General features: G+C 35.5%; 1 protein-coding gene across 1 annotated transcript; it reads right to left on the reverse strand.

The window, feature by feature from the left end:
• Positions 1 to 3462: 3462 nt before the first annotated feature.
• Positions 3463 to 7910, reverse strand: LOC120089330 (protein CHUP1, chloroplastic). The gene is made up of 7 exons (XM_039046800.1): positions 6890 to 7910; positions 6432 to 6779; positions 6220 to 6351; positions 4377 to 4558; positions 4178 to 4289; positions 3934 to 4077; positions 3463 to 3831 (listed from the first exon to the last, which is right to left on the reverse strand). The coding sequence occupies exons 1-7, from the start codon at positions 7406 to 7408 to the stop codon at positions 3709 to 3711; spliced, it is 1560 nt and encodes a 519-aa protein (XP_038902728.1). The 5' UTR covers positions 7409 to 7910; the 3' UTR covers positions 3463 to 3708.
• Between the last annotated feature and the right edge of the window lie 3216 nt (positions 7911 to 11126).

The following is an 11126-nucleotide window of genomic DNA, read 5'->3' on the forward strand; positions in this document are numbered from 1 at the left end:
TGGAGAGAGGTAAGCCAAAAAGTTCGATGTACAATTTGAAAGGGAGAAGGACATAATAAGCGTACTTATCCACAACGTACATTAGGTGTTTCCTCTTCGGGCCATTGAATTTTTATGTAATACTATTTTTAATGTAATTGTATTTTTTATGTATTTATGTACTTGTGTTTTTAATGTAATCGTAATTTTTATGTAATTGTATTTTTTATATGCTTGTGTTTTTAATGTAATTGTATTTCTTATGTAATTGTATTTTTTATGTACTTGTGTTTTTAATGTAATTGTATTTTTTTATGTAACAATATTTTTTATGTAATGAATTTTTGTTATGTAATGTAATTTTGTTATGTAATGTGATTTGAGCTTCTTATGTAATGGAACCCAATCCTTCTAATATTGTACGACTATATCATCAAAATACCCATAGTTCACAATCGATATGGGATAATTCTTCTACCGTAGTTTTGGATTTTTGGAGAATGGAGGCATTTGCACCACATATTATCCCATTTGATCCACGTATTATTCCCTACGTTGAACAGATTGATTTTTTTGGGATTGCACAGATCGAATTTATTCAACTTGATTGGCACCTCATTACTGCTTTAGTTGAGCATTGGAGATCAGAAACCCACACATTTCACCTCCTTGTGGGGAATGTACGATTACGTGGCAGGATATTGTCATTCAGTTTGGGTTAAGAGTGGACAGAGAACCTTTGACAGGTTCATTGCAATATAATTGGAAAACTATTTGTGACGAGCTCTTGGGCATTCTACCAGATGATCTGAAAGGCTCGAGATTGAGTATCCCATGGTTGACGTCCCAATTTCCAAAATTACCTCCCGATGCCAACGACATCAACGTACGTAGGTATGCACGAGCATACATTATGCAGCTTATTGGAGGATTTTTGTTCGCTGACAAGTTGAATACTCTAGTACATCTTACGATTCTCCCTCTACTGTCTGATTTATAGCGTGGTACTCGTGGGGTGGTGCCTGTCTTGCATGACTTTATAGAGAACTTTGTCAGACTACCAATGCACAAGCGTTGGAAATAGTGGGGCCATAGATACTACTACATGTATGGGCTTATGATAGATTTCAAATTATAGTATCACAAGTCTAGTTACAGACCCCAGGTAATTGTCCACTTGGTGTCATGTATTATTTCATTTAAATATTTATTTCGTTATCATTTTATGTAAGAATATAAATTAATTGTATTTTTTTTTTTATAATTTTAGATGGAGTGATGTATTAGCTGCCTCTGAACGATCAGCAAATATGTTGCTAGTATACCAAAAAATATTTGACAGACTGACCAATCAGGTAACAAATGTATATGTAAATGAATATTTAAAACATTTGGTCAGATGAATTGGGTGTATAATTATCTTCTTTTTTTGCCAGATTAATTGGACGTCATACACTCAAAACATTTGGTTGACCGTTAGACCTCTTATATGCTTCTATATAGTAGAGTGACATCATCCAAATTATATGTTGAGACAGTTAGGTCTGCGACAAACAGTACCTTCGTTGTGCTATACAGTCTCAGCACTACATCAGATTGATTTGAGAGGTAAGCACGACCAAGACTGGCGTCGAATTCATGCGAGATATATATCCTACTGGCATGTACGACATGATCATTGTACACAAGGAGAAATAACAAATAGACTAGTTGTATCAGACGACTATTTTTCTTGGTACGATTCAATCACGAGGCGATGTATCATACCTAACGGCGCTTACTATTACTGCATAGTAAGAGATTTAAAATTAGACATTTCCTAAATATATGATATGGATATTGTAATTTTTTCATCGTACAAAATAATTTTATTGAAGAAGTACAACAATATTCAATACAACACAATTTACTAGAGTTGGGTTCAATGTGTGACCAAACATTGGTCAACATAAAAACTATTATTCAACAAACAAGACGACTCAATGTTGCTGACACTGATCGAAGACGTATTCGTCGTAGACGACAACGACAATAGGGCGAAGCTAATTTAGAGACATACGAAGACAACCCCATGTGGGGTAATGACCAGTGGGTCGTCTTTAAATTTCATGTAAACTTCTATTTTCAATTTAAAGAACTAATTGTAAATCTTCTTTAGTATCATGATTTTTTTTTATTTGTAGAGAGATGTACTACTTAGCGAAGTCTACTTAATGAAGTCACATTTTTTTTTTAATATGAGTGCAGAATAATTAAGTTTTCATTGCAGATTAATTATATAATTAAATTTAGTAATGAAGGAATTTGTTACTTAAAAATTAGAAAATAAACAGTTAAATTGATTAAAAAAAAAGTAATCGTGGACCGGATCCACAATTATGGAGATCGTGGACTCGATCCACAAGTATGTGTTTGACTAGTCCAATTGTGCTAACGTGGTGCTGATTAGATTAAAGCCTAATCGTGTACGGATACACGATTTCCCTTCCCCACCAAAACTACCATATTTTTATCAATACTTTCCATTCTCACCTATTTTTTAAAATTCTTTTCCATATACCCCATTTTTGTCATTAATTTAAAAATTCACTATATTCTTAAACTTAGTCCAAAAACATATAAAACTAAAAAAAGTCAACGAAACTTGTTTTAAAATTTTAAAAACAAAAGGCAAAAACGATACTATCAAACATGCTTTTAATTTTTCAATTCTTAAAAAACAGAAAACTAAAAACAATTACTTAACATGTTTTTTATTTTTTATATTTTAAAAGCAGAAAACCAATATCGGTTATCAAACATGTATAATTTTTGTTTTTTAAAAACTAATAACCAAAAACAGATTTTTAAAAACCAAAAATTAAAAATTAAGAGATTGTTTGGATGGTAATCAAATTCTGGAAACAATATTATTTTAATATTAAAATATATATTATGTAATGTATTATAAATTATGTAATATTACAAAATAATAATTATACATTTTTCTAACCTAACTCTTGTCAACCAATATTTAATGGGTAACTACAATTAGATTTATCATTTATAAACATAGTATCAAACACATTTTAACCAATTATTTATATTAGAATTCAATTTATAAGTATGATATATTTTCATTGAATCCCTTATTTCCAAATTTATGTTTCATATTTTCTACCAAATAAACCGTACTTGATTGAATTTTATGTCTAATAGAACTCTAAACTTTCAATTACATATCTAGCAGATCCATAAATTTTTAAAAATATCAAAATTCAAAGATTAAATTTGTAAATCTGAATGTTTCAAAGACTAAATAGAAACAAACTTCAAATTCAAAATCTAAATTTGTAATTTAACCTAAGTACTTTTATACACATTTAATGAATGAAAAGATAAAAATTTCACACAAGTTCAAATACTAAGATTAGAATTTAAGATAAGTTCAACAATATTCATACGTAGTACAAATATGGATTAAAAATTCACAAATTATGACAAGTAAATGAAGCTAATTTTATTTATTACAAAAAGATCTTAAAAAAAAAAAAAAAAACCCTACTACTACTACTATTTGAAACGTCATTTCTCTAAGCCACACTACAAAGCAACCAAATATTATCAAGACTTCATTAACATTAACCAATTAGTAATGAACATCTATCTTACAATTACCTCCTCCTCATTTTCAATAAATATGCTACAAAAGATTGAATATTTTACATAAGGAGAATAATTGTTACTGGGTTATGATGATGGTATGCCAACTATCAATCCTTGAGAATGGGATCTTCCCAGCACTTGTCTTGGAACCCATTGTTTTATTTCCTCAAAAGCACACAATGTTTCTGAATCAAGCCCTCCAGCAAACTGCCCAACCAAAAGAACTTATTTGCATCACAACCAACCACCATTTTCATCTACTAATGGCAAAATATTGTGAAATATTGTGAAAGATTGAGAGCTTGTTACCTGGTGAGTTCTGTATGCAAAATGAATTCCCTGAAGTAGGAGAGATTCCTGGTTGGATTCTTTATCCGAACTACGAATGGAATCCAGCTCCGTTTTCACTCTTTTCATGTACATCTTGGCCAGATTCATAGACGCTTGCTTTATCTGTAAAGGGTTGGAAATTGAAATTATAAGTTGTATGAAAATGGATAGGCTAGTAGACTTCATATTTGATGAGAGATTTTTATGTTATCAGACTGCATACCTTACTCATGATTCCCGAGTCTAGCATCCAATTTGTTGGGAGTTTCAGGTCCTGATAAGAATGCATGGCAGTACTCCGAAGAGCAATTAAGCGTTGTATGCCTCGCTCTGACCTTTCATTATACGACGAAAGAAGGAAAAATCAACACCAAATACGAATTGGTTAATAAAAAGTTATCAAATGTGTTGGGAGTTCTAACTTGTCTAACAAACTCGCCATCTTCTTCAAGGCTGCCTCACATGGAGAACTAGTGTCATCCTTGTAAAATGAGATTTCATTTTCCAACAGTTTGAGTGCACGGTATTCTATGGCTGCTTCTCGCATGGCATCGGCTTTTTTCTCAGGCCACTTGAAATGCTTTAACACAGCTCGCTCATCAGCCTGCAGACAAACATTTAACATTCAATAATATAACGGGGAGGAGAGCATGCATAAGGTCATCCTTTCTCACCATCACTATTTTCACATTGTTTAGAAGTAATTTGCCAGTATTAATCAATTTAGCATGTTTGGAAGCAATTTTCAAATAGTTAAAATCACTAGTCATTTTTCAAAATCACTCATTTTATGTGAAACCAAACATTAAATTGATTTTGAATTACCGAAGACATATTTGGGACTTGGGAGTGATTTTGAACAGAAAAAATGATTTTAACTATTTTCTAAATCACACCCAAGCAGGCCCTTAATACATGTAACCTATTAGCCGTTACAGAGTGGGCCTCAATAGAACACTATCAGAAAAGTGCTACTTATAGGCACAACAAGAACATCGACCACTAACTCAAATGCAGCAACACATTTATCATGAAGAACAACATCGATTAATCAGCTCTAGCAAGAAGCAGTTTCAGTAGTTATTTCATCTGAATACTGTCATTCTGCGTTTTTCTTAATTATAAGCTGAAGAGACATTAATTAGAAAGAAATTAGTGGAATTAATGTTAAATCTCAGTTTACGTGCATAAACATGTTTCCTTCTGTTTTTAGGACTCAAGTACACCGAGAAACAAATGGCATATTCAAAGAGATCAACAACCATTATCAGTTGGAGATAAGATAACATATGAGTAACGTACGTAGAATTTCAGCACAGTAAATTTCCCCAAATGACAAAGTTAGATAATCATCCAGAGTTTCTGGTTTCAAGCAAAATGTACAAAAGTGTACAGTTGGCCAGTCAACATCAACAAGGACTTCACCCCAAAATGAACAAAGGAAAAGCCACGTCATTCTAAACCAACAGGTTCTAGAATTTGAGTGCAGAATAGATTTTTGGGTCCAAAAGAAATAAAAAAATCAAAATTCACCACCTCACATGTCGCACTGCCTAAAGAGGATAAAGTTCACCGAGGAAAATGCAATAGAGGATGGTCCCAAGGTAGCAGAGTTTTGTTTTTCCAGGATGATTCAGCCATTTTACAAATGTTAAAACCTTCCAATTAGAAGCTGAGTAGCCAGGAAACCAAAGAGCGAGTCCCGGAAATATGTCCTCCAGGGACAACCCGACTAGCAAATACTAGTTAGTGTACAAAATCAATAGACTCCATGGGGTGGGGAAAAAAAAAAAGAAGATGAAACTGGATCCAGTCAATTGTACATTTAGAAGTCAGAAGGGGGGCCATCTTAGGACAGTCTAAAGAATAACAATGCGACCAGCATTAGCTATTATAGGAAGGCACTAGCCGAGCACAAAGTCATCACATTGTTTTCTTTTGTTGTTCAATATTGTAGGGCGAAAGATTGAACCAATGATTTTTAAGATGGTAATTGATGCCTTAATCCACTTAACTATGCCCCGATCGACATAAAATCATTACATGTTGAAAGGTTGATTAGATCATTGCCGTTTCTCCTGATAAACCAGACCATATTAAGGGATAATAACAATAAATCTTCTGCATTGTTAGACATGATATGGCCCACTACACCCAGAATACTTTATCTTAAAACTAGCCCTTTCCATAGATGTACACACAATAATTAAAAAAAAAAAAAAAAAAAACTGATAGAGATAAAAGAGACCAAAAGTAAAGATTTACCAATGATGAAAGTTGGGAATCAAGCCAGTCGACAAACTTGAGGACATCTTCTATATCCGTATGAGCTGCAACAAGCACCTTGTCAATGAGGCCATTGATGAACTCTCCTTTGGTTTCAATATCTGCTTTTATCTGGAAATTCAACATGGGACTTAATTTTTCTATGTGGGTTAGATTTAATTCAATCAAATCAACAAAAATCATGGCCTTACCGCTAAAAGATGCGCAGAACGATTCTGAATTTCCCCAACAATGCTATTATGCGCATTGATCGCAGCCGGTTTACCCAACAATGGAGGATCTCTCTTCCCCTCTTTCTTTCTTAACGAGTGAAAGATGCGTACGAGGTCTGGAGATTTCTGTGTGGCCGCTACTCGGGGCATGGACTGGACAGGAAGAGGCGGCGGCGGTGGCGGCGGCGCCGCCCGTGGTGGTGGAGCCTTGCATTCCAAATCTCTAACATCCCGACACGAACTCGAAGGTCGGGTCTCCAACTTTCCATTTACAAGTTTCTGATTGTCCTCGGCGTTTCGTTGCGAGTCCTCTGCAACTGACTCCCTCTATAACCACGAACAGAAAATCGAAAACAATTCTGAAATTCCTTCATAAAATTTCAACCACAAATAGAAAGTAATTTTCAAAGAAACAACAATGGCGTCTTCTTCCTCACCTGGTCGTTATTGCTAACACTAGCGAGCTTCGCTTCAGCAGCGGCTAGGTCACGAACGAGCAAATCGTTGTGCGATTGAAGTTCCATGTTCAAGCTCTGAGACTTCTGCAACTCCTCCTTCAACACCACTAATTGAGACTGCAAATCTTTAATCAAATCCTCCGCAAAACAAAGCTTCTCCTGCAATCCACTCTTAACTCCATTACAATCCTCAACATTCGCACACGGACCCGTACCAGAAAGAGAACGCCGGTGCGAAACTTGCTTGAGACCACCACGGTTGACCGTTCGAGCCAAGACTCCAACATTCTCACCATCCCTCCCCTTCTTAGGAGCAATCGGCGTCAGAGATCTGATAACTTTCGAACTTTGCTTCTTCACACCAGACTGAGGCGTCGATTCAACTGCCGATACAGAAACCATCCGCTTAGGCGACTCCATAGCCTTCAAAGAAACCCTTCCGCCGCGAGATGACGTCGTAAAGTTCTTCAGAGGAGTTGATTTCCCTCTCTGCTCCATTAAAACTTAGTGGAGGAGCCGAGAATTCACACGGTGGTGCCGCCGTACTGCCTCGGTTATAAACCGGCGAATTACCTGGTGGCCGCCGCCATGCACCGGCCAAACCTCAAAGCCATTAGCTGAAGAGAGAGAGAAAAAAGTGGAAAATATTTGTAATGAAAAGACAAGCACAGCGAAGCACCAAACAAAAAGAAAGCTCTACGTCAATGAGGATTGATTAACAATGGCGATTAAACGCACTAGTCCGCCATTAACTTAACTTAGAATCTTGAATTGAACCAACCAACCAATTGGGTGTTCGTTTGTTTGTATTATGGATTTGAATTTCGAGATCAAATGGTTGATCATGCCATTGTTGGACCACTTTCCAGTTATTGAATCAAACTTACAAAGATGAAATGGGAAGGTCGCCGCTCAACATCATCTTTGTTGTTTTTCCCTTTTCTTTTTCTTTTTCCTTTTGAGTTTGGTGGAAAGATTTTTGCCAATTGAAAATTACGCATGAAATGAAAAGGAATTTCGCCGAATTCTCCATTTTTATGCTCTACCATCATTGCGTCTTGAATTCACACACGCATTTTATTTGGTAATTGTTTTTAAGAGAAACTTTTTTAAATATAACAAAATATAATGTTCGATAGATTGATAGATAGTCATGGATGGATACTTAGATTTCGCCATATTTATAAATAGATTTATTCATTTTTTTTATATTCGAAAGTAGTTTCATTTTCTTTTATTTAGATTTAGTTTTTATTTAATTTTTATATTTTAAAATATTATTATTGAAATCTTTAAAGTAAAATGTTACAACTTTTTTTAAGAAATTTTTATTTTAATTTATCTCTAAATTTCAAAATTTACACTTTTAAACTCAAATTTTCAGAAAATTCTCATTTCAATTTTTGGCATAGTCTACTAATTATTTAAAATAATTATGAAATAAAATTTTTAAATTACTTTTAATAATGATAAAAAATAGTAAAACTTAATTCATTTAATAGACATTAACACAAAATATAAAATAAGTATCTGGTAAAAATTTGATGTTTAAAGTGTCAACCTAAGAACCAAATTAAAACAAAACTTCATATCAAAGGTAAAATGGTAACTATTTGAAACCTAAAATCTAAGGGAAATTTGTACGGATGACCCAATTTTTGGGTCCAAAATGTCAAATAACCTATTTTTAAAAAATAATGTCAAGACATCATCGCCATACCAAGTTATGTAAATTGCCCTTACTTCTTCGTCTTCTTACCTTTTTACTGAGAACCCACCAAAACTAAAAACTCTTCATTCAAATTTTCCAAGGCTAACGGCTTCGTATCACTCATAAACTAAAAAACTCTTTAGAATCCATCACTTCGGCTTGCAAACGATTTTATTGCCGCAAACAATCGAATCTGATCGGTGAATCTTTCAATATGTGCCTGAAAATGTCTTACACTGATCGGTAATGAGGCTTTGTGGGTCGTTCTGGGTTTAAAAATACACTAATATGACTTTTTTTTTTTTTTTTTTTGGTTTTCGATGTGTTATGTGGTTGAAGACGAGTAGAAAGAGTTTGTGAACAAGATAAGTGAGAGTGAAATCGGTAGAACGACACCGGAGAGAGCAAATGTGAGCGAGATAAGTGAACCTATGGTTTTTTTTATTTGTTTTTCTGGTTTTCGATGTGTTATATGGTTGAAGACGAGTAAAAAGAGAGATAATATGAGCGAGATAAGTGAGAGCGACACCGGAGAGAGCGATACTGGAGAGAGCGACACTGGAGAGCGATACTAGAAAGAGCGAGTCTAGCGCGAGCGGGTCCAGAGAGAGCGAATCCAACGAGATTTAAACAAATGTTGTTTTAACATTTTTTTTTTTTTTTGAAGGAGTTTACTGATTGAATCTTTATTTTATCCAGGAGTGATTTAAGATGGCAACACGTTTCAGAATACCCGAATCCGACCGATTTCTCGATCAAGTAACCAACTTGGCCCACATTGCTAATGCAAATAAGATTGTGAAAGAGAAGCTTACGCCAAGGCAGTTGGACATGTTCAAGAGAAAAGTTTTTGGGCGATTTGTAGACGTTGACATGGTGTTTAACAGCCTAATTATCCATCACATGTTGCTGAGAGAAGTGAAGAGGACAAGAACAGACTCAATGTCATTCTCTGTTTGTGGGAAGGTTGTCACTTTTTCGAAGGATGACTTTTTGTTGATGACTGGTTTGTGACAATCCCCAACACGAGTTGATCAGAACCAGTAGTCCTCGTATGAACTTGCTATTAAGTATTTTGGTAATCGAGTGACGAAGGACACTTAACACCTCCGTCAACTTGAAGAAAAATACAAGGACCTGGAGTTTGAAAATGATGATGATGTTGTGAAGATCAGCCTAGTTTAATATACTGAGGTCACAATGATGGGGAAAAACAAACAGAAAAATGCAACGTACCTCAAACATTTCAAGGATGTTCAAAACTTGGAGTACTACAACAGTCTTGATTGGGGTACCATTATTTGGGAGAGGACATTGGATGCCCTAAAGACTGCGTTGAATGATAAGAGCAGTCTATACAAGACAAGGGTCAAAGGAAATAAAAACTACGTTGTGAAGTACTCTTTACGTGGATTTCCACAAGCGTTCCAGGAAAATTTGCTTAACATAATAATCGTGTTGTTTGATCTAACATTACTATTGTTCTTAATATATTTTAAATTTTATTTAGTTATGGACGTACGAGATCCTAGCTTCATCGATAGCTGGGAACATTGCGGAGCGAAGAAGCAAGGTGGCTTTGCCCCGCATATTACGATGGTCATGCTCCCACTCAGTGTCCTTCAAAGTACTCGAGAGAGAGATATTCGAGTCTAACAATGTACGTTTACTCTATGCATAATATGTTTATCTGGTTGTTAAATTGACATTAACCAGTTTACTGGGTTATTAATGCAGATAAAGTTTAAAGAGGACACTGTCATGTCAGATGCTGAAAGGGAGTTTTGGGATACCCCAGTGGACAGACGACCTATATTTGAGCTAGGTGCGGATGATGATAGTTCTGAAAGTGGCAATACGTCGACTAGTGATGAAGGTAGTCCTGAAAGTGAAAGTGACGGTGATGATCATCGTGGAGATGACAATGATGAAGTTGTCAGGGTGGAGGGAGGGGATGAACCTGAGCATTCTATGCACGAGGATGCTGAATATGGAAGGGTGGAAGGAGGAACATACACACCTAGTGATGATATGTTCCATGATGTAATGGGGGACATACGCGAGGAGGACGAGTTGAACCAACTTGATGTCTATCTTGCGGACTCCCGTAGAGAGCGACCTATGGATGAGGAGTGTTCTGAGTGTGCTGTCCACCGCAGGGAAGGAGCCAATCCCTACGAGTCTATTTATTCGTACCTACAGACCATTGACAGCTCACTATCGAGGTTGAATGACCGTATATCAAGTTTAGATAGTCGTGTATCTAGTATGGAGGAAAACATGACGGATATGAAAGGGAAATTGTCGGCCATCCTGTCATTGTTGCAGTCTATGTGCAAGGTTTGCATTTACTATCATTTTATGTCTTTATATGTATCCAGTATCAGTTTTTATGTTTTCATGAACTCATCATTTTACTTTACTAATTGAAGGGTTCCACGGTGAATGAGGAGACGATCAGGTCACCCATCCCATCTCGGGATCCCGATACCAATAATCCGACTG

The sequence above is a fragment of the Benincasa hispida genome, chromosome 1 (assembly GCF_009727055.1).
Source record: "Benincasa hispida cultivar B227 chromosome 1, ASM972705v1, whole genome shotgun sequence".
NCBI lineage: Eukaryota > Viridiplantae > Streptophyta > Magnoliopsida > Cucurbitales > Cucurbitaceae > Benincasa > Benincasa hispida.